The sequence below is a fragment of the Oncorhynchus mykiss genome, chromosome 28, assembly GCF_013265735.2.
Source record: "Oncorhynchus mykiss isolate Arlee chromosome 28, USDA_OmykA_1.1, whole genome shotgun sequence".
Lineage (NCBI taxonomy): Eukaryota > Metazoa > Chordata > Actinopteri > Salmoniformes > Salmonidae > Oncorhynchus > Oncorhynchus mykiss.
The window spans coordinates 39,456,812-39,480,499 of NC_048592.1; the positions used below are offsets into that span (position 1 = coordinate 39,456,812).

A 23,688-nucleotide genomic window follows, 5' to 3' on the forward strand; every position below is an offset into this window, starting at 1 on the left:
ATGTCTAAGAAAAGGACTGAGACGACGATGGCTAAGCCGGGTTCGGGGTGGAGATCCTGCGGTTATAAGCGTTTCTCTGAAACAGAAACCATCTAGTTTGTCTTGGCTCAGGCTGCCCTCACTCTAACCAGTCCGTGTGCGTATTGCCACGTACTGCGTACAAACTCCCTGGAAAGCCGTGTGGCATTCTTGAGGAATTACCAATTGCAACTTTCCTTTCCTGGATACCGGTACCTCGGCTGGGACCGAGGTGCAGGAAGAGGAGATTGATTGGTCGGTCAGAGCAAATGTCTGCCTGGGCGTGGGGTGTGTGGTGGCTGCCTGCGCCCAACCCGGCTCCTGTGCACTCTTGTCGGTTACAGGAGGCTACTCACCTGTGTCTGCCAAAGGTCACGCATCGCTTCCTAGACTTGATGTCGATGATCCGGTCCCACGTAGACTTTCGAAGTCCGGATTGGTTAACTTGCAGAGGTGAGCTAACATTAGCTATTCGTGTCTCCCCACGTTGGAGTTGCTGGGGTAGCTCTCTTGTTTAGTATGCAAAGGGGCAGTTATTTCAGAGCTGTCTGTCCCATTCCCAGCTAGGTAATAAGGGACAGTTCTTTCAGAGCTGCCTGTTCCATTCCCAGCTAGGTAATAAGGGTATTTGTCTCCAGTACGTGTGACTGGTCATTAGGGCAACCTCCATGATATTTTTTTCCCCTGGGTCTATTTTTAACGTGCCCGGTGCCATCCAATTACAGCAACTTATCTTACCACCTGAACAGAGTGAGGCTCGTTGTGACAAGAGTACCCCCAATCGGCACGGCCAATCAGGGTACGTCACTGATCGCCGGAGCCCTTGTAACCAGAGTGGGCCGGGCTTTAGGCAAACCTTGGCACCTAAACACAGTTTTTTTTTTTTTTTTTTTTCTACCGAGATTCACAGTGGTCACCGGTGTTAAAATGGATGTCTCCCGTATGTGAGTTCGATGAAAAGTGGAAATGGAAGAAGAACCGATCTCACGGGAGTCTCGCTGTCTGCTCCGACCAATTTACATGCATGCGCAGTGTCGCCCTGGATCATGTGAACAGTGAGGTCAGCATGCGGGCTGTGCGTCCCCCCCCTCCCAACGCTGCTGCAGCGTCATCAGGTTGATTGTTCCGAGGCCTCGCCCCCTTGTTTTGATTGGAGGAAATATCATCCCAGCTCCAGAAGCAGGCAATCCGAGTGGTTCCTGGTGTCGAAGATTCGGGACTGCTGGTACAGCCGGTAATCCTGGTTACGACAAGGAAACGGGTCTTTTGTGTCCCATTCTGGACCTACGTTCCCTCAGCAAGCACCTCAGAGTCTACAAAATAGCTGCCCGGCTAATTACAGCGAGTGGCTGGTGGTGGTGGAGTCGAGGGGGGGGGCACACATCCATGCTACTGTCCAGTTTCTAGGCTTTATAAGAAACCTGAAAAAGAGTTGTCTGTCCATTTCTGGGTCTCGAGCTAGACTCACTTATCATGCTTTTCTATCCACGCGTAGGGTGTCCGGCTTCCAGTGCTGCTTAGCCACATTTCGAATGGTGCGTTTTCGCCAGTGTCAATTCCTACTAGGGATGATGGCTTCTGTGATGGAAGTCGTTCCCCCGAAAACAACTCTATTCGGGGGGGTATGGACACTGGTGTGGAGTACACTGCATGGCAATTACCCGGAGTTTATGTCAGGCTCAGCTTGTGTTGGTCAAAACCGACAATATGTTATTGGTGGCGCGCATCAACACATGGGGAGAGACGGTCCCCCTCCTAACCTTGGCTCGTTCCCTATCAGGGGGTCGAATACATATCTAATCAATATATGTTCATGTTTTCTTTTTTTTTTTGGACTAATTTTACACCCCCCCCCCCCCCCCCCCAAAAAAAAGGGGGGGGGGGGGGGGATCTGTAGATCGTTGACCAAAACAAAACTTTCTGAAGGCCCTGTATATACAGTATAGCGCCTGTCAACATCTCGGTGAGATGATTCTAACCATTGACCACAGCCTTACGCAACAAAACTCTATAGTACTCTAGTATTCTGCTGTAGTACTCTACTGTAGTAATCTAATCTAGTACTCTACTGTAGTAATCTAATCTAGTACTCTACTGTAGTACTCTACTGTAGTAATCAATCTAGTACTCTACTGTAGTAATCTAATCTAGTACTCTACTGTAGTACTCTACTGTAGTAATCTAATCTAGTACTCTACTGTAGTAATCTAATCTAGTACTCTACTGTAGTAATCTAATCTAGTACTCTACTGTAGTACTCTACTGTAGTAATCTAATCTAGTACTCTACTGTAGTACTCTACTGTAGTAATCTAATCTAGTACTCTACTGTAGTACTCTACTGTAGTAATCTAATCTAGTACTCTACTGTAGTACTCTAATCTAGTACTCTACTGTAGTAATCTAATCTAGTACTCTACTGTAGTAATCTAATCTAGTACTCTACTGTAGTAATCTAATCTAGTACTCTACTGTAGTAATCTAATCTAGTACTCTACTGTAGTACTCTACTGTAGTAATCTAATCTAGTACTCTACTGTAGTAATCTAATCTAGTACTCTACTGTAGTAATCTAATCTAGTACTCTACTGTAGTACTCTACTGTAGTACTCTAGCGTAACACTTCAGATATACATTTTTCTAGCACCGTGCACCGAAACATCTTTACTCCACACTATATACAATTTTAAAATAAAATAAAATGTTTTGGGCACCAGAATTGTTTTACTTTCGAGTTCTATTAAATGTCTCACGTTTCAAAATGAACTAAAGGTATTGACCTTTTTTAATTTAGAAAATGTATTTATTTTTTGTCCAAGTTTATATCATGGCATGAAAAATAATATGTCATATTCCCTGCAACTTTCTGAAGAACCAACGTGTGTGTGTGTGTGTGTGTGTGTGCTGCTCGAAAGGGGCTTTATTACAGACCGATGTCAACTAGATTGAATCATTCAATTTCTATCGATCTGTTACAATTATTATTCTGCCGAGCAATGGTTGATTCTAGGTCTTCTAGGGCAACGTTTAATGACCGAAGACTAAATTAAATGTTTCTAATTATGGACAAGTTGAACTAACAAAATGTTGAACATTTTATAAGCAGCGTCAAATATCTAAATCAGCCCCCCCCCCCCCAAAAAAAATAATCATCCTGCACCACCCCTGTCAAAATATTGCTCTGCCGTCTTGGACTGTAGCCTACAATTTTCAATATTTGCGCGTCGGGGGGTTAGGGTCGGGTACGGGCCTTAGATTTTCACTTTATCACATATAGTGGGGCGGATTGGTAATTGGGATGAACTACCTCTGTGTGTAGTCGTTAGCGATGCTAATGATAACGCCTTTGAAAAGTTAACTACTAACCTGGCAGAATCATGATTATTTGTATCAATCCAGTGGCCAATTATTTCTGCAAACTCCGTCACATGTCCTACAGAAACACAGCTAACCTAACGACAATGCTATGCACACTTGAATTAAAGGGTAACACCGTTCAAAAATCTAAATTTGTTAGATTTTTTTTTTCTTTCCCCCAGACCTCAAAATGAATCCCATAATGTGAGTTTTAATCATTGTTGTGGACTTGGATCATCCAATTATGTTGTTTTTTTTTCTATAAAAAAAAATAAAAATCTGTGGGATCGTTTTGTTATCGAGTGTCGTGATACCTAGTATCGAAGTCAAAATGACGATATGGTGAAAACGCTACATTCCTTACGCCTCGCTCTCCCCTCTTGTCTCTCCAGTATAGTTTCATAAGGCGAATTAAAGGAGAGAACGTTTTTATCAAGCATAGTAATCTCATGTTAGAGGTTAGTGAAAAAACCAAAAAGCATGATGTGCATTACGCATGCAGGTCTGTTAGTGTGATGAACCCCCTGACTGTGGAAAAAATAAACTGACTGCATCAACAAAATGTTGATTTATATAATATAATATAATATATAATATATATAATAATACTACTGGGACATTTGGACGCATCTTATCCTACGGTCTTTGAAGTGTTGATACTCACCTTATCGACTTGGTACAGCTCTAGTGAATTGCCTAAAACACTAAACCCTAAAACCCTCTAACCCTAAACCCTAAAACACTAAGCTACTTATCGTTGTGTGAAATACTCTAACTCTGTGTAGCGATGGAGAGGACTGAATGGCGAATCCTCTAACCCTAAAACCCTAAAACACTAAACCCTTAAACCCTAAACCCTTAAACCCTAAACCGTAAAACCCTAAACCCTAAAACCCTAGTGAGAAGTGGGAGTGTTGTTCTGAAGCCATGCTGCAATGCATCATTATTCATCCTGGGGTGCGTTCCAATTTGGCACCCTATTCCCTATATATAGTGCACTACTTTAGATCAGATCCCTATGGGAGCCTGGTCAAAAGTAGTGCACTATAAAGGGAATTAGGGTGCCGTTTGAGACGCAGAACCTACTCTTGTTACTTTGGTTTATCCCATTCTGGCCTAGTCATGCTACTGTGCCTGCTGTCTGGGCTGAGCCTCCAGAGTCATTTATCAGTTCCTCACAGCCCTGGGATACTCCTGCCTGGGGCTTAGCCTTGGAGGGAATCATCCTCACAGCCCTGGGGATACTCCTGCCTGGGGCTTAGCCTTGGAGGGAATCATCCTCACAGACCTGGGGATACTCCTGCCTGGGGCTTAGCCTTGGAGGGAATCATCCTCACGGCCCTGGGATACTCCTGCCTGGGGCTTAGCCTTGGAGGGAATCATCCTCACAGCCCTGGGATACTCCTGCCTGGGGCTTAGCCTTGGAGGGAATCATCCTCACGGCCCTGGGGATACTCCTGCCTGGGGCTTAGCCTTGGAGGAAATCATCCTCACAGCCCTGGGGATACTCCTGCCTGGGGCTTAGCCTTGGAGGGAATCATCCTCACGGCCCTGGGGATACTCCTGCCTGGGGCTTAGCCTTGGAGGGAATCATCCTCACAGCCCTGGGATACTCCTGCCTGGGGCTTAGCCTTGGAGGGAATCATCCTCACGGCCCTGGGGATACTCCTGCCTGGGGCTTAGCCTTGGAGGGAATCATCCTCACGGCCCTGGGGATACTCCTGCCTGGGGCTTAGCCTTGGAGGGAATCATCCTCACGGCCCTGGGGATACTCCTGCCTGGGGCTTAGCCTTGGAGAGAATCATCCTCACAGCCCTGGGATACTCCTGCCTGGGGCTTAGCCTTGGAGGGAATCATCCTCACGGCCCTGGGGATACTCCTGCCTGGGGCTTAGCCTTGGAGGGAATCATCCTCACAGACCTGGGGATACTCCTGCCTGGGGCTTAGCCTTAGAGGAATCATCCTCACAGCCCTGGGATACTCCTGCCTGGGGCTTAGCCTTAGAGGAATCATCCTCACGGCCCTGGGGATACTCCTGCCTGGGGCTTAGCCTTGGAGGGAATCATCCTCACGGCCCTGGGGATACTCCTGCCTGGGGCTTAGCCTTGGAGGAATCATCCTCACAGCCCTGGGATACTCCTGCCTGGGGCTTAGCCTTAGAGGAATCATCCTCACAGCCCTGGGATACTCCTGCCTGGGGCTTAGCCTTAGAGGAATCATCCTCACAGCCCTGGGATACTCCTGCCTGGGGCTTAGCCTTAGAGGAATCATCCTCACAGCCCTGGGATACTCCTGCCTGGGGCTTAGCCTTGGAGGGAATCATCCTCACAGCCCTGGGATACTCCTGCCTGGGGCTTAGCCTTAGAGGAATCATCCTCACGGCCCTGGGGATACTCCTGCCTGGGGCTTAGCCTTAGAGGAATCATCCTCACGGCCCTGGGGATACTCCTGCCTGGGGCTTAGCCTTGGAGGAAATCATCCTCACAGCCCTGGGATACTCCTGCCTGGGGCTTAGCCTTGGAGGAAATCATCCTCACAGCCCTGGGGATACTCCTGCCTGGGGCTTAGCCTTGGAGGAAATCATCCTCACAGCCCTGGGGATACTCCTGCCTGGGGCTTAGCCTTGGAGGGAATCATCCTCACAGCCCTGGGATACTCCTGCCTGGGGCTTAGCCTTGGAGGGAATCATCCTCACAGCCCTGGGGATACTCCTGCCTGGGGCTTAGCCTTGGAGGGAATCATCCTCACAGCCCTGGGGATACTCCTGCCTGGGGCTTAGCCTTGGAGGGAATCATCCTCACAGCCCTGGGATACTCCTGCCTGGGGCTTAGCCTTGGAGGGAATCATCCTCACGGCCCTGGGGATACTCCTGCCTGGGGCTTAGCCTTGGAGGGAATCATCCTCACAGCCCTGGGATACTCCTGCCTGGGGCTTAGCCTTGGAGGGAATCATCCTCACGGCCCTGGGGATACTCCTGCCTGGGGCTTAGCCTTGGAGGGAATCATCCTCACGGCCCTGGGGATACTCCTGCCTGGGGCTTAGCCTTGGAGGAAATCATCCTCACAGCCCTGGGATACTCCTGCCTGGGGCTTAGCCTTGGAGGGAATCATCCTCACGGCCCTGGGGATACTCCTGCCTGGGGCTTAGCCTTGGAGGGAATCATCCTCACGGCCCTGGGGATACTCCTGCCTGGGGCTTAGCCTTAGAGGAATCATCCTCACGGCCCTGGGGATACTCCTGCCTGGGGCTTAGCCTTAGAGCGAATCAAAGCTACCATATGAAATACAAAACACCACGCATGGCTTCTCTCCCGACCCTCGTATTGCTTACCTTACTTCCTGCTTAGCCTGCTTGTATCCTGCTTGGTGATTAGTCGATCAGCACCTGACGTCCTTCTATCCTGCTCCTGATTGGTGGTTCAGAACACAGAGGCGTCGGAGGAGCTGGTGAAACGTCAGAGAGACGTCAGTGAACTGAAGCGCTCCTTCCTGGAGACGTCAGGTGGCGCTGAATCCCTGGGACTGACGGAGTGGGAGAAGAGACTGTCCTCGTCTCCTCCGGCGCGCTCCCACAGCGAGGGAGTGGAGGAGGCACCCATGATAGAGCCACTAAACACCCCACAGGACTCAGTAAGAACCAGGAACCTAAGGAGTACTAGAATACATGCTAGCTAACTGCATGGGTACACTGCATGGATACACTGAGGGGGTCTTAGGTGAGCAAAGAGACTCAACTGCTCTGACCACATCTGTGTGTAAGATCCAGGGTGGACGAGCTAACTGCATGGATGGGGCACAAGGTGTTTTTCCACGTGGTCGGTCGGGGGCAGACTATGCATGTGGACACTGTCTTATGCGCTAGAGAAGAATCTGGACACTCACAGAACATGGACACTATATGATATAGAACTGTGTTTTCTCTGTAGGAGACAGAGGAAGTTCCTGCTGGAATATATAATATAGAACTGTGTTGTCTCTGTAGGAGACAGAGGAAGTTCCTGCTGTAATGTACTGTGTTGTTTCTGTAGGAGACAGAGGAAGTTCCCGCTGTAATATACTGTGTTGTCTCTGTAGGAGACAGAGGAAGTTCCTGCTGTAATGTACTGTGTTGTTTCTGTAGGAGACAGAGGAAGTTCCTGCTGCTGAGGAAGAAATGAAGCAGGAGGTACAAGCCAATGGCATTGAGGCAAGACATCCATTGTGTGTTTGTGTCTTTGTATCTATCTGTGTGTCTGTCTGGTCACTGTAAGCTAAGTCTCTCCTTAGTGTGTGTGTCTGTCTGTATGTGTCTTCATCTGTGTCTGTGTGTATCTTTCTGTGTGTGTGTCTGTGTGGTCACTGTAAGCTAAGTCTCTTCCTGTAGGCTGCAGGCATGGTGAACTCTAGTGATGTGGGGGCGGGGACTGCAGGAGCACAGGGGTGTGGTCTGATGACTGTAACTGATACCTTAGAAGACGTCACCAGTGACTGGACGGACAGAGAGACGGACGGAGAGGAAGAGAAGTTCCTAGTATCTCCAGAGCTGAAGATAAGTCCAGGGACAGTCAGACAGGAAGTCTCGACAGCCATCTTGGACAAGAGAGGAACACTCATCATCCTGAGGGAGATGGAGTCTGAAGACAAAATGGACACCGGCAGAGACGTTACCAAGACCAACCAGGAGAAAGGAGGCGGGACTTCAGCAAGCGTTAAGGAAGGTGAAGATGACGAGCTAGATGGAGATCCTCTCACCAGATCTAAGGAGAAATATGCCATAATCGACACGAATGAAGATGATGGTGAGGTAGATGCTGAGGCCATGTCTAAGGAGACCAGCAACAAGAGAGAGAGATCTCTCAACTTAAGCCAGACTGAAACTGATGAAGAAATGAGTGCCGTTAAGTCACTGCAGAAGACTGAGGCTCCAAGTCCCTCTGAGGTCTTGACCAAGACAGTTGAAAGGTCAGAGTTCACCACCGTGTCACATGAGAAGGTGACGGAGCTGATTACCCAGGATGCACCGCCAAAGAGAGAGGAATCGTGCGGCCTGGATGAAGCTGTGAGCGACCTATCACAGTGGGCCTTCCCCGACGGTCAATTTGTCACCAAACCATCACCCGGATCTCTTGCCGTGGTACTGTATCTAAAACAATACAAGCTGCATGTGAGGCGTCCTCCTTCACATGTCCTACTGTACCTAGCTGCTGCCCTCCACCCCTTCCTCCTTCACATGTCCTACTGTACCTAGCTGCTGCCCTCCACCCCCTCCTCCTTCACATGTCCTACTGTACCTAGCTGCTGCCCTCCACCCCTTCCTCCTTCACATGTCCTACTGTACCTAGCTGCTGCCCTCCACCCCTTCCTCCTTCACATGTCCTACTGTACCTAGCTGCTGCCCTCCACCCCTTCCTCCTTTACATGTCCTACTGTACCTAGCTGCTGCCCTCCACCCCCTCCTCCTTCACATGTCCTACTGTACCTAGCTGCTGCCCTCCACCCCTTCCTCCTTCACATGTCCTACTGTACCTAGCTGCTGCCCTCCACCCCTTCCTCCTTCACATGTCCTACTGTACCTAGCTGCTGCCCTCCACCCCCTCCTCCTTCACATGTCCTACTGTACCTAGCTGCTGCCCTCCACCCCTTCCTCCTTCACATGTCCTACTGTACCTAGCTGCTGCCCTCCACCCCTTCCTCCTTCACATGTCCTACTGTACCTAGCTGCTGCCCTCCACCCCTTCCTCCTTCACATGTCCTACTGTACCTAGCTGCTGCCCTCCACCCCTTCCTCCTTCACATGTCCTACTGTACCTAGCTGCTGCCCTCCACCCCTTCCTCCTTCACATGTCCTACTGTACCTAGCTGCTGCCCTCCACCCCCTCCTCCTTCACATGTCCTACTGTACCTAGCTGCTGCCCTCCACCCCTTCCTCCTTCACATGTCCTACTGTACCTAGCTGCTGCCCTCCACCCCTTCCTCCTTCACATGTCCTACTGTACCTAGCTGCTGCCCTCCACCCCCTCCTCCTTCACATGTCCTACTGTACCTAGCTGCTGCCCTCCACCCCTTCCTCCTTCACATGTCCTACTGTACCTAGCTGCTGCCCTCCACCCCTTCCTCCTTCACATGTCCTACTGTACCTAGCTGCTGCCCTCCACCCCCTCCTCCTTCACATGTCCTACTGTACCTAGCTGCTGCCCTCCACCCCCTCCTCCTTCACATGTCCTACTGTACCTAGCTGCTGCCCTCCACCCCTTCCTCCTTCACATGTCCTACTGTACCTAGCTGCTGCCCTCCACCCCTTCCTCCTTCACATGTCCTACTGTACCTAGCTGCTGCCCTCCACCCCCTCCTCCTTCACATGTCCTACTGTACCTAGCTGCTGCCCTCCACCCCTTCCTCCTTCACATGTCCTACTGTACCTAGCTGCTGCCCTCCACCCCTTCCTCCTTCACATGTCCTACTGTACCTAGCTGCTGCCCTCCACCCCTTCCTCCTTCACATGTCCTACTGTACCTAGCTGCTGCCCTCCACCCCCTCCTCCTTCACATGTCCTACTGTACCTAGCTGCTGCCCTCCACCCCTTCCTCCTTCACATGTCCTACTGTACCTAGCTGCTGCCCTCCACCCCTTCCTCCTTCACATGTCCTACTGTACCTAGCTGCTGCCCTCCACCCCTTCCTCCTTCACATGTCCTACTGTACCTAGCTGCTGCCCTCCACCCCTTCCTCCTTCACATGTCCTACTGTACCTAGCTGCTGCCCTCCACCCCCTCCTCCTTCACATGTCCTACTGTACCTAGCTGCTGCCCTCCACCCCTTCCTCCTTCACATGTCCTACTGTACCTAGCTGCTGCCCTCCACCCCTTCCTCCTTCACATGTCCTACTGTACCTAGCTGCTGCCCTCCACCCCCTCCTCCTTCACATGTCCTACTGTACCTAGCTGCTGCCCTCCACCCCTTCCTCCTTCACATGTCCTACTGTACCTAGCTGCTGCCCTCCACCCCTTCCTCCTTCACATGTCCTACTGTACCTAGCTGCTGCCCTCCACCCCTTCCTCCTTCACATGTCCTACTGTACCTAGCTGCTGCCCTCCACCCCTTCCTCCTTCACATGTCCTACTGTACCTAGCTGCTGCCCTCCACCCCTTCCTCCTTCACATGTCCTACTGTACCTAGCTGCTGCCCTCCACCCCCTCCTCCTTCACATGTCCTACTGTACCTAGCTGCTGCCCTCCACCCCTTCCTCCTTCACATGTCCTACTGTACCTAGCTGCTGCCCTCCACCCCTTCCTCCTTCACATGTCCTACTGTACCTAGCTGCTGCCCTCCACCCCCTCCTCCTTCACATGTCCTACTGTACCTAGCTGCTGCCCTCCACCCCTTCCTCCTTCACATGTCCTACTGTACCTAGCTGCTGCCCTCCACCCCTTCCTCCTTCACATGTCCTACTGTACCTAGCTGCTGCCCTCCACCCCCTCCTCCTTCACATGTCCTACTGTACCTAGCTGCTGCCCTCCACCCCCTCCTCCTTCACATGTCCTACTGTACCTAGCTGCTGCCCTCCACCCCTTCCTCCTTCACATGTCCTACTGTACCTAGCTGCTGCCCTCCACCCCTTCCTCCTTCACATGTCCTACTGTACCTAGCTGCTGCCCTCCACCCCCTCCTCCTTCACATGTCCTACTGTACCTAGCTGCTGCCCTCTACCCCTTCCTCCTTCACATGTCCTACTGTACCTAGCTGCTGCCCTCCACCCCTTCCTCCTTCACATGTCCTACTGTACCTAGCTGCTGCCCTCCACCCCTTCCTCCTTCACATGTCCTACTGTACCTAGCTGCTGCCCTCCACCCCCTCCTCCTTCACATGTCCTACTGTACCTAGCTGCTGCCCTCCACCCCTTCCTCCTTCACATGTCCTACTGTACCTAGCTGCTGCCCTCCACCCCTTCCTCCTTCACATGTCCTACTGTACCTAGCTGCTGCCCTCCACCCCTTCCTCCTTCACATGTCCTACTGTACCTAGCTGCTGCCCTCCACCCCTTCCTCCTTCACATGTCCTACTGTACCTAGCTGCTGCCCTCCACCCCCTCCTCCTTCACATGTCCTACTGTACCTAGCTGCTGCCCTCCACCCCTTCCTCCTTCACATGTCCTACTGTACCTAGCTGCTGCCCTCCACCCCTTCCTCCTTCACATGTCCTACTGTACCTAGCTGCTGCCCTTCCAGCGGTACTCCAACCAGTATTACTGAGATGTACAGTAACCCCGTGTCCTGCATGGCTCCACTACCAAACAAGCTTTCTGTATATGTCCCCTTCCATCTGCCCACTTCAGGCTTTTTGTTGCTCTCAAAGCTTTGCTTCATTTTGACATATGGCTCCAAAGCTTACTGTATCTTGCCGTTACCAGCTCCTCGGGTGGGCAGCTCCTCGGGTGGGCAGCTCCTCGGGTGGGCAGCTCCTCGGGTGGGCAGCTCCTCGGGTGGGCAGCTCCTCGGGTGGGAAGCTCCTCGGGTGGGCAGCTCCCAGCTCCTCGGGTGGGCAGCTCCCAGCTCCTCGGGTGGGCAGCTCCCAGCTTCTCGGGTGGGCAGCTCCTCAGGCGGGCAGCTCCTCGGGTGGGCAGCTCCCAGCTCCTCGGGTGGGCAGCTCCCAGCTTCTCGGGTGGGCAGCTCCTCAGGCGGGCAGCTCCTCGGGTGGGCAGCTCCCAGCTCCTCGGGTGGGCCGCTCCCAGCTCCTCGGGTGGGCCGCTCCCAGCTCCTCGGGTGGGCCGCTCCCAGCTCCTCGGGTGGGCCGCTCCCAGCTCCTCGGGTGGGCCGCTCCCAGTTCCTCGGGTGGGCCGCTAAAAGGCTTTTGTTATGACTGTTTTGCTGCTCAGCACCATTTTATTTCCTCCAGCTCGGTCATTGGTCATTGGCAGTGACATCATTACTTAGTATGCTGACATTCGCTGCAGCTTCTCTCACTATGCCACCAGAAACATTGTATGAGTCTTCGTTGTATTAGGCCCTGTCCCCTTCATGTCTGCATCCTCCTGAAGTCTTCTCTGTGTTAGATTTGACTCTCCTTCTCTCTCCTTCTCTCTCCTTGCCCTGGCCATCAGTCTTCACTGGGATGGGTCCCCTCCTCTGTAACCAAGGTGACCGCTGCTCTGGTCGTCATGGAAGCGTCAGTCACAGCAGTCATGTTGTGTCGGATTTCCCAAACAACCATTATTTAGTCCGTTTTAAATTCACCGGAGGCTCTGTTAAATGTTACAAACCTGGAATATGTTGTGCTGGAATACTTCTCCCTGTTAACTGGTCTGTCAATAGACTACCTTTTGTGGTGTCTGTCTCTCTGTAAATGTTTGTAAGCCTATATTTTCACTATAAGGTCAGCTATTCTACCAGAGGTCAAGGATCACGACGTCTCTCTTGTCCCTGACAGAGCCCGGCTGAAGAGGAAGCGGAGGAGGAGGAGGAGGAGATGGGAGGGAGCCAGGGGATTGCTGAGACAGCACAGTCTACAGGACCTACGGTGAGCCTCTGCCCTACTGATTCTGCAGAACCACAACTTGAGCCAGTAGTCACCGAAGAAACACAGGCTGCAGGCTTGTACCCAGAACCGCTCACAGTAGACGCTGACCTAGAACCAGTAATGACTGCCGAGACCCAGCCAGAACTAACTATAGAGGTACTGACAAGAAAGATGTGGATGAAGGAAGTTAAATAAGACCAGGACATGTCCACTTCAGAGGGTCTAGAAGACATGTCCACTTCGGAGGGTCTAGAAGACATGTCCACTTCGGAGGGTCTAGAAGACATGTCCACTTCGGAGGGTCTAGAAGACATGTCCACTTCGGAGGGTCTAGAAGACATGTCCACTTCAGAGGGTCTAGAAGACATGTCCACTTCAGAGGGTCTAGAAGACATGTCCACTTCAGAGGGTCTAGAAGACATGTCCACTTCAGAGGGTCTAGAAGACATGTCCACTTCAGAGGGTCTAGAAGACATGTCCACTTCGGAGGGTCTAGAAGACATGTCCACTTCAGAGGGTCTAGAAGACATGTCCACTTCGGAGGGTCTAGAAGACATGTCCACTTCGGAGGGTCTAGAAGACATGTCCACTTCAGAGGGTCTAGAAGACATGTCCACTTCAGAGGGTCTAGAAGACATGTCCACTTCAGAGGGTCTAGAAGACATGTCCACTTCAGAGGGTCTAGAAGACATGTCCACTTCACAGGGTCTAGAAGACAGGACCACTTCACAGGGTCTAGAAGACATGAGAGCCTTCTCAGACCCACAGCTCCAGCCTGGCCCCTCCAAGAGATAACCTTTCGCCAGTCCCGGTGTCCTCTGCCTGGGACTCTAACATCACCACGGTCTCCAGCCTGGCCCCTCCAAGAGATAACATTTAGCCAGCCCCGGTGTCCTCTGCCTGGGACTCTAACATCACCACGGTCTCCAGCCTGGCCCCTCATTCTCTCCCACTAATAATAAAGGAGATTGAACAGATCAGGAAACCTAATTAACAGCACACTTGATGGAACTTTTGCGATTTGCATTGGCCGTTTCCATAGGGCCGTTTCCATAGGGACATATCTATAGGACCGTTTCCATAGGGCCGTTTCCAATAGGACCGTTTCCATAGGGCCGTTTCCAATAGGGCCGTTTCCATAGGGACATATCTATAGGGCCGTTTCCATAGGGCCGTTTCCAATAGGGCCGTTTCCATAGGGACATATCTATAGGACCGTTTCCATAGGGCCGTTTCCATAGGGCCGTTTCCATAGGGACATATCTATAGGGCCGTTTCCATAGGGCCGTTTCCATAGGGACATATCTATAGGGACGTTTCCATAGGGACATATCTATAGGGCCGTTTCCATAGGGCCGTTTCCATAGGGACATATCTATAGGGCCGTTTCCATAGGGCCGTTTCCATAGGGACATATCTATAGGGCCGTTTCCATAGGGCCGTTTCCATAGGGACATATCTATAGGGACGTTTGATAGGTTGTACTTTACTTCCTCTGACTAGGGGTATTATGTGTTTTTTATTGGTTTAGCTCATGGTGGTGTTCTCTGTTCAGGTTCTCCATTCTGGCATGCGTTTGTCTTGATTCCATTGTGTTTGTCTTGATTCCATTGTGTTTGTTAGCAAAACACACACACACACACACACACACACACACACACACACACAAGGTCCTAAATGGCAGATGGAACTGTCGAGTATTGATACTACTATTAATGTTGAGGGTTCTGCCTTCCTGTGTTCCCCTGTCATCCCTTCTCATGTCTTCTCCCTCTGTTCCCGTTATCTCCCAGAAACCCGAGGCTGTGCCAGCAGTGGAGTCGACCACCAAGGAGGTACCTGTCGTCCACACGGAGACTAAAACCATCACGTACGAGTCTTCAGAGGTGCGTTCATTAGGGCAGCGACGTAAGAAGAAGAAGAGGAGAAAAGGAAAGCAACAGTGAGAGTTTCTTCCTTGTTCAGGTAGTCCCTCCCTTTCCTTTCCACTCATTTTGAGTTTTGTCACGTGACTTCTGACAGGGTGACTACAACGGCGATGTGGAACCCGGTGTTCTGATGAGCGCACAGACCGTCACCTCGGAGACCACCAGCACCACCACGACCACGCACATCACTAAGGTCAGGGGTCATTTCATCAGCTGACCCTTTTTGACCTCTAAGTCTCTAACCATAACCCATTATAAACTAATTACCACTGAGTCACTAACCATAACCCATTATAAACTAATTACCACTGTCTCTAACCATAACCCATTATAAACTAATTACCACTGAGTCTCTAACCATAACCCATTATAAACTAATTACCACTGTCTCTAACCATAACCCATTATAAACTAATTACCACTGAGTCTCTAACCATAACCCATTATAAACTAATTACCACTGAGTCTCTAACCATAACCCATTATAAACTAATTACCACTGTCTCTAACCATAACCCATTATAAACTAATTACAACTGTCTCTAACCATAACCCATTATAAACTAATTACCACTGAGTCTCTAACCATAACCCATTATAAACTAATTACCACTGTCTCTAACCATAACCCATTATAAACTAATTACCACTGTCTCTAACCATAACCCATTATAAACTAATTACCACTGTCTCTAACCATAACCCATTATAAACTAATTACCACTGAGTCTCTAACCATAACCCATTATAAACTAATTACCACTGAGTCTCTAACCATAACCCATTATAAACTAATTACCACTGTCTCTAACCATAACCCATTATAAACTAATTACCACTGAGTCTCTAACCATAACCCATTATAAACTAATTACCACTGAGTCTCTAACCATAACACATTATAAACTAATTACCACTGAGTCTCTAACCATAACCCATTATAAACTAATTACCACTGTCTCTAACCATAACCCATTATAAACTAATTACCACTGTCTCTAACCATAACCCATTATAAACTAATTACCACTGAGTCTCTAACCATAACCCATTATAAACTAATTACAACTGTCTCTAACCATAACCCATTATAAACTAATTACCACTGAGTCTCTAACCATAACCCATTATAAACTAATTACCACTGTCTCTAACCATAACCCATTATAAACTAATTACAACTGTCTCTAACCATAACACATTATAAACTAATTACCACTGAGTCTCTAACCATAACCCATTATAAACTAATTACAACTGAGTCACTAACCATAACCCATTATAAACTAATTACCACTGTCTCTAACCATAACCCATTATAAACTAATTACCACTGTCTCTAACCATAACCCATTATAAACTAATTACCACTGAATCTCTAACCATAACCCATTATAAACTAATTACAACTGAGTCTCTAACCATAACCCATTATAAACTAATTACCACTGTCTCTAACCATAACCCATTATAAACTAATTACCACTGAGTCTCTAACCATAACCCATTATAAACTAATTACAACTGAGTCTCTAACCATAACCCATTATAAACTAATTACCACTGAGTCTCTAACCATAACCCATTATAAACTAATTACCACTGAATCTCTAACCATAACCCATTATAAACTAATTACAACTGAGTCTCTAACCATAACCCATTATAAACTAATTACCACTGTCTCTAACCATAACCCATTATAAACTAATTACCACTGAGTCTCTAACCATAACCCATTATAAACTAATTACAACTGAGTCTCTAACCATAACCCATTATAAACTAATTACAACTGAGTCTCTAACCATAACCCATTATAAACTAATTACCACTGAGTCTCTAACCATAACCCATTATAAACTAATTACAACTGTCTCTAACCATAACCCATTATAAACTAATTACCACTGTCTCTAACCATAACCCATTATAAACTAATTACAACTGTCTCTAACCATAACCCATTATAAACTAATTACCACTGAGTCTCTAACCATAACCCATTATAAACTAATTACCACTGTCTCTAACCATAACCCATTATAAACTAATTACCACTGAGTCTCTAACCATAACCCATTATAAACTAATTACCACTGAGTCTCTAACCATAACCCATTATAAACTAATTACCACTGTCTCTAACCATAACCCATTATAAACTAATTACCACTGTCTCTAACCATAACCCATTATAAACTAATTACCACTGTCTCTAACCATAACCCATTATAAACTAATTACCACTGAGTCTCTAACCATAACCCATTATAAACTAATTACCACTGAGTCTCTAACCATAACCCATTATAAACTAATTACAACTGAGTCTCTAACCATAACCCATTATAAACTAATTACCACTGAGTCTCTAACCATAACCCATTATAAACTAATTACCACTGTCTCTAACCATAACCCATTATAAACTAATTACAACTGTCTCTAACCATAACCCATTATAAACTAATTACCACTGAGTCTCTAACCATAACCCATTATAAACTAATTACCACTGTCTCTAACCATAACCCATTATAAACTAATTACAACTGAGTCTCTAACCATAACCCATTATAAACTAATTACAACTGAGTCTCTAACCATAACCCATTATAAACTAATTACAACTGAGTCTCTAACCATAACCCATTATAAACTAATTACCACTGAGTCTCTAACCATAACCCATTATAAACTAATTACCACTGAGTCTCTAACCATAACCCATTATAAACTAATTACAACTGAGTCTCTAACCATAACCCATTATAAACTAATTACCACTGAGTCACTAACCATAACCCATTATAAACTAATTACAACTGTCTCTAACCATAACCCATTATAAACTAATTACCACTGTCTCTAACCATAACCCATTATAAACTAATTACCACTGAGTCTCTAACCATAACCCATTATAAACTAATTACCACTGAGTCTCTAACCATAACACATTATAAACTAATTACCACTGAGTCTCTAACCATAACCCATTATAAACTAATTACCACTGAGTCTCTAACCATAACCCATTATAAACTAATTACCACTGAGTCTCTAACCATAACCCATTATAAACTAATTACCACTGTCTCTAACCATAACCCATTATAAACTAATTACCACTGTCTCTAACCATAACCCATTATAAACTAATTACCACTGAGTCTCTAACCATAACCCATTATAAACTAATTACCACTGAGTCTCTAACCATAACCCATTATAAACTAATTACCACTGAGTCTCTAACCATAACCCATTATAAACTAATTACCACTGTCTCTAACCATAACCCATTATAAACTAATTACCACTGTCTCTAACCATAACCCATTATAAACTAATTACCACTGAGTCTCTAACCATAACCCATTATAAACTAATTACCACTGAGTCTCTAACCATAACCCATTATAAACTAATTACCACTGAGTCTCTAACCATAACCCATTATAAACTAATTACCACTGAGTCTCTAACCATAACCCATTATAAACTAATTACCACTGAGTCTCTAACCATAACCCATTATAAACTAATTACCACTGAGTCTCTAACCATAACCCATTATAAACTAATTACCACTGTCTCTAACCATAACCCATTATAAACTAATTACAACTGTCTCTAACCATAACCCATTATAAACTAATTACCACTGAGTCTCTAACCATAACACATTATAAACTAATTACCACTGAGTCACTAACCATAACCCATTATAAACTAATTACCACTGTCTCTAACCATAACCCATTATAAACTAATTACCACTGAGTCTCTAACCATAACCCATTATAAACTAATTACCACTGTCTCTAACCATAACCCATTATAAACGAATTACCACTGAGTCTCTAACCATAACCCATTATAAACTAATTACCACTGAGTCTCTAACCATAACCCATTATAAACTAATTACCACTGAGTCTCTAACCATAACCCATTATAAACTAATTACCACTGTCTCTAACCATAACCCATTATAAACTAATTACCACTGAGTCTCTAACCATAACCCATTATAAACTAATTACCACTGTCTCTAACCATAACCCATTATAAACGAATTACCACTGAGTCTCTAACCATAACCCATTATAAACTAATTACCACTGTCTCTAACCATAACCCATTATAAACTAATTACAACTGTCTCTAACCATAACCCATTATAAACTAATTACAACTGTCTCTAACCATAACCCATTATAAACTAATTACCACTGTCTCTAACCATAACCCATTATAAACTAATTACCACTGTCTCTAACCATAACCCATTATAAACTAATTACCACTGAGTCTCTAACCATAACCCATTATAAACGAATTACCACTGAGTCTCTAACCATAACCCATTATAAACTAATTACAACTGAGTCTCTAACCATAACCCATTATAAACTAATTACAACTGTCTCTAACCATAACCCATTATAAACGAATTACCACTGAGTCTCTAACCATAACCCATTATAAACTAATTACCACTGAGTCTCTAACCATAACACATTATAAACTTCTATTGAACTTCAGTGGCTCCTTCAGTTTGCTGAATCTCTTTTCTCGTTGTCCTTCATGCTGTTTATTGACCTTTTGGTTATCAGCTAAAATAACAACAGTTTTATTTTCTTCATAACGTTCTATCCTCTATCAATCCCTTCTGTTTGTCTTCATAACATTCTATCCCCTCTATCAATCCCTTCTGTTTGTCTTCATAACGTTCTATCCTCTATCAATCCCTTCTGTTTGTCTTCATAACGTTCTATCCCCTCTATCAATCCCTTCTGTTTGTCTTCATAACGTTCTATCCTCTATCAATCCCTTCTGTTTGTCTTCATAACGTTCTATCCTCTATCAATCCCTTCTGTTTGTCTTCATAACGTTCTATCCCCTCTATCAATCCCTTCTGTTTGTCTTCATAACGTTCTGTCCTCTATCAATCCCTTCTGCTTGTCTTCGTAACGTTCTATCCTCTATCAATCCCTTCTGTTTGTCTTCATAACGTTCTATCCTCTATCAATCCCTTCTGTTTGTCTTCATAACGTTCTATCCTCTATCAATCCCTTCTGTTTGTCTTCATAACGTTCTGTCCCCTCTATCAATCCCTTCTGCTTGTCTTCGTAACGTTCTATCCTCTATCAATCCCTTCTGTTTGTCTTCGTAACGTTCTATCCTCTATCAATCCCTTCTGTTTGTCTTCATAACATTCTATCCTCTATCAATCCCTTCTGTTTGTCTTCATAACGTTCTGTCCTCTATCAATCCCTTCTGTTTGTCTTCGTAACGTTCTATCCTCTATCAATCCCTTCTGTTTGTCTTCATAACGTTCTATCCTCTATCAATCCCTTCTGTTTGTCTTCATAACATTCTATCCTCTATCAATCCCTTCTGTTTGTCTTCATAACGTTCTGTCCTCTATCAATCCCTTCTGTTTGTCTTCATAACATTCTATCCTCTATCAATCCCTTCTGTTTGTCTTCATAACATTCTATCCTCTATCAATCCCTTCTGTTTGTCTTCATAACGTTCTGTCCCCTCTATCAATCCCTTCTGCTTGTCTTCGTAACGTTCTATCCTCTATCAATCCCTTCTGTTTGTCTTCGTAACGTTCTATCCTCTATCAATCCCTTCTGTTTGTCTTCATAACATTCTATCCTCTATCAATCCCTTCTGTTTGTCTTCATAACATTCTATCCTCTATCAATCCCTTCTGTTTGTCTTCATAACGTTCTATCCTCTATCAATCCCTTCTGTTTGTCTTCATAACGTTCTATCCCCTCTATCAATCCCTTCTGTTTGTCTTCATAACATTCTATCCCCTCTATCAATCCCTTCTGTTTGTCTTCATAACGTTCTATCCTCTATCAATCCCTTCTGTTTGTCTTCATAACGTTCTATCCCCTCTATCAATCCCTTCTGTTTGTCTTCATAACGTTCTATCCCCTCTATCAATCCCTTCTGTTTGTCTTCATAACGTTCTGTCCTCTATCAATCCCTTCTGTTTGTCTTCATAACGTTCTGTCCTCTATCAATCCCTTCTGTTTGTCTTCATAACGTTCTATCCCCTCTATCAATCCCTTCTGTTTGTCTTCATAACGTTCTATCCTCTATCAATCCCTTCTGTTTGTCTTCATAACATTCTATCCTCTATCAATCCCTTCTGTTTGTCTTCATAACGTTCTGTCCTCTATCAATCCCTTCTGTTTGTCTTCATAACGTTCTATCCCCTCTATCAATCCCTTCTGTTTGTCTTCATAACGTTCTATCCTCTATCAATCCCTTCTGTTTGTCTTCATAACGTTCTATCCCCTCTATCAATCCCTTCTGTTTGTCTTCATAACGTTCTGTCCTCTATCAATCCCTTCTGTTTGTCTTCATAACGTGCTGTCCTCTATCAATCCCTTCGTAACGTTCTGTCCCCTCTATCAATCCGTTCTGCTGTCAGACTGTGAAAGGAGGGATCTCTGAGACCAGGATAGAGAAGAGGATTGTCATTACAGGAGAAGCAGGAGATATCGACCATGATCAGGTCACTTTCTTTCTTAATCACCTTTTTCTTTCTTTCTGTCTTAATTTATTGATTATTTTGATTATTGATTATTTTGATAATCAATTGATTATTTTGAAAGTATACAGATGAGGATTACAAAATGTGTCATGAATCTGGAGAAGATTCTCTCTCTCACCTATAAAGTGACAATAATGACTTGAGTATAATGGATGTATTTTACTGTGTGATGTTATCTCACTTAAATTTTTCTGGTTGATGTAACTAGTGTAGTAGACTACTACTAACCAGTAGGTTACCCAGTAACAAGTAGTCATGCTAGACACACTCACTGACTACCACTCCCTCCCGTCCCTCATCCCTCCTACCCACCTCCTCCCTCCCGTCCCTCATCCCTCCTACCCACCTCCTCCCTCCTGTCCCTCATCCCTCCTACCCACCTCCCTCCCGTCCCTCATCCCTCCTACCCACCTCCCTCCTACCCACCTCCCTCCTGTCCCTCATCCCTCCTACCCACCTCCCTCCCGTCCCTCATCCCTCCTACCCACCTCCCTCCCGTCCCTCATCCCTCCTACCCACCTCCTCCCTCCCGTCCCTCATCCCTCCTACCCACCTCCCTCCCGTCCCTCATCCCTCCTACCCACCTCCTCCCTTCTGTCCCTCTTCCCTCCGTCTCTTCTCCCCCCCGTCCCTCCTCCCGTCTCTCCCACCCTACCCACCTCCTCCCTCCCTACCCACCTCCCTCCTACCCACCTCCCTCCCGTCCCACTTCCCTCCCTCCCGTCCTCATCCCCACCTCCCTCCTACCCACCTCCCTCCCGTCCCTCCTTCCCCCTATCTGTCTCCCTCTCCTGGTATTGGTATGGTATTGCACCACCAGGCTCTGGCCCAGGCCATAAAGGAGGCCAAAGAGCAGCACCCTGACATGTCAGTGACCAAAGTAGTGGTTCATAAAGAGACAGAGATCACACCTGAGGGAGAGGACTGACCCAGGTAAGGAGACCACCGTATTTGGTCGTGGTATGGTTCGTTTGTGGTCAGCTGGGCTGGGCTTGGAAGCTAGTCCACTCATCTTCCTCCATCTCTCCTCGGCATGCTCCTGCTTCCCCCCCATCATCATCAGCACGTCTCTTACTGGCACTGAGTCTTGCTTCTGAAATACTAACAGGCTACTACACATCCTCCTCATCCTACATCTAGACATTATAACTCTATCAACTGTCCTTCCAGGAGGAGTTTTCCACTTGCAGACAGTGTGAAATACATTGGAAACGCTCAGCTAATGTATGCACACAGGACATGTATATAATAGTTTCCCTATAACAAAGCTAGTAGTACTAGCGCTGTAGCTGTAGTTCTAGCGCTGTAGCTGTAGTTCTAGCGCTGTAGTTGTAGTGTTGTAGTTCTAGCGCTGTAGTTGTAGTTCTAGCGCTGTAGTTGTAGTCCTAGCGCTGTAGTTGTAGTTCTAGTACTGTAGTTGTAGTCCTAGCGCTGTAGTTGTAGTTCTAGCGCTGTAGTTGTAGTCCTAGCGCTGTAGTTGTAGTCCTAGCGCTGTAGTTGTAGTGTTGTAGTTCTAGCGCTGTAGTTGTAGTTCTAGCGCTGTAGTTGTAGTCCTAGCGCTGTAGTTGTAGTTATAGCGCTGTAGCTGTAGTTCTAGCGCTGTAGTTGTAGTCCTAGTGCTGTAGTTGTAGTTCTAGCGCTGTAGTTGTAGTCCTAGCGCTGTAGTTGTAGTGTTGTAGTTCTAGTGCTGTAGTTGTAGTCCTAGCGCTGTAGTTGTAGTTCTAGCGCTGTAGTTGTAGTTCTAGCGCTGTAGTTGTAGTTCTAGCGCTGTGGTTGTACTAGTGCTGTAGCTGTAGTTCTGGCGATGTAGTTGTAGTTCTATTGCTGTAGTTCTAGCGCTGTGGTTCTAGTGCTGTAGCTGTAGTTCTAGTGCTGCAGTTCTAGTGCTGTATCTGTAGTTCTAGTGCTGTAGCTGTAGTTCTAGCGCTGTAGCTGTAGTTCTGTAGCTGTAGTTCTAGTGCTGTAGTTCTAGTGCTGTAGTTCTAGCGCTGTAGTTCTAGCGCTGTAGTTGTAGTTCTAGCGCTGTAGCTGTAGTTCTTGCGCTGTAGCTGTAGTTCTAGCGCTGTAGCTGTAGTTCTAGCGCTGTAGTTCTAGCGCTGTAGCTGTAGTTCTAGCGCTGTAGTTCTAGCGTTGTAGTTCTAGCGCTGTAGTTCTAGCGCTGTCGTTCTAGCGCTGTAGTTCTAGTGCTGTAGCTGTAGTTCTAGCGCTGTAGTTCTAGTGCTGTAGCTGTAGTTCTAGTGCTGTAATTCTAGCGCTGTAGTTCTAGCACTGTAGTTTTAGTGCTGTAGCTGTAGTTCTAGCGCTTTA

The 23,688-nt window shown here is 46.7% G+C and overlaps 1 protein-coding gene across 20 annotated transcripts in view; it reads left to right on the top strand.

Moving 5' to 3' along the window:
- epb41l3b (erythrocyte membrane protein band 4.1-like 3b) overlaps nucleotides 1-23,688 on the top strand; it is a 100,329-nt gene that overhangs the window by 72,333 nt on the left and 4,308 nt on the right. For 7 of the 20 annotated variants that reach the window (XM_036966494.1, XM_036966486.1, XM_036966485.1 and 4 more), the window contains 10 exons: nucleotides 3,767-3,832; nucleotides 6,797-7,003; nucleotides 7,494-7,559; nucleotides 7,737-8,486; nucleotides 12,449-12,484; nucleotides 12,775-12,864; nucleotides 14,658-14,750; nucleotides 14,887-14,985; nucleotides 21,259-21,342; nucleotides 22,202-22,314. In XM_036966494.1, the coding sequence (XP_036822389.1) occupies nucleotides 3,767-3,832; nucleotides 6,797-7,003; nucleotides 7,494-7,559; nucleotides 7,737-8,486; nucleotides 12,449-12,484; nucleotides 12,775-12,864; nucleotides 14,658-14,750; nucleotides 14,887-14,985; nucleotides 21,259-21,342; nucleotides 22,202-22,309 (1,599 nt within the window). In that variant the 3' untranslated portion in view covers nucleotides 22,310-22,314. Of the gene's footprint in view, nucleotides 1-3,766; nucleotides 3,833-6,796; nucleotides 7,004-7,493; nucleotides 7,560-7,736; nucleotides 8,487-12,448; nucleotides 12,485-12,774; nucleotides 12,865-14,657; nucleotides 14,830-14,886; nucleotides 14,986-21,258; nucleotides 21,343-22,201; nucleotides 22,315-23,688 lie in introns of all 20 variants that reach the window. The other 13 variants (XM_036966489.1, XM_036966491.1, XM_036966498.1 and 10 more) reach the window with 9 other exon arrangements.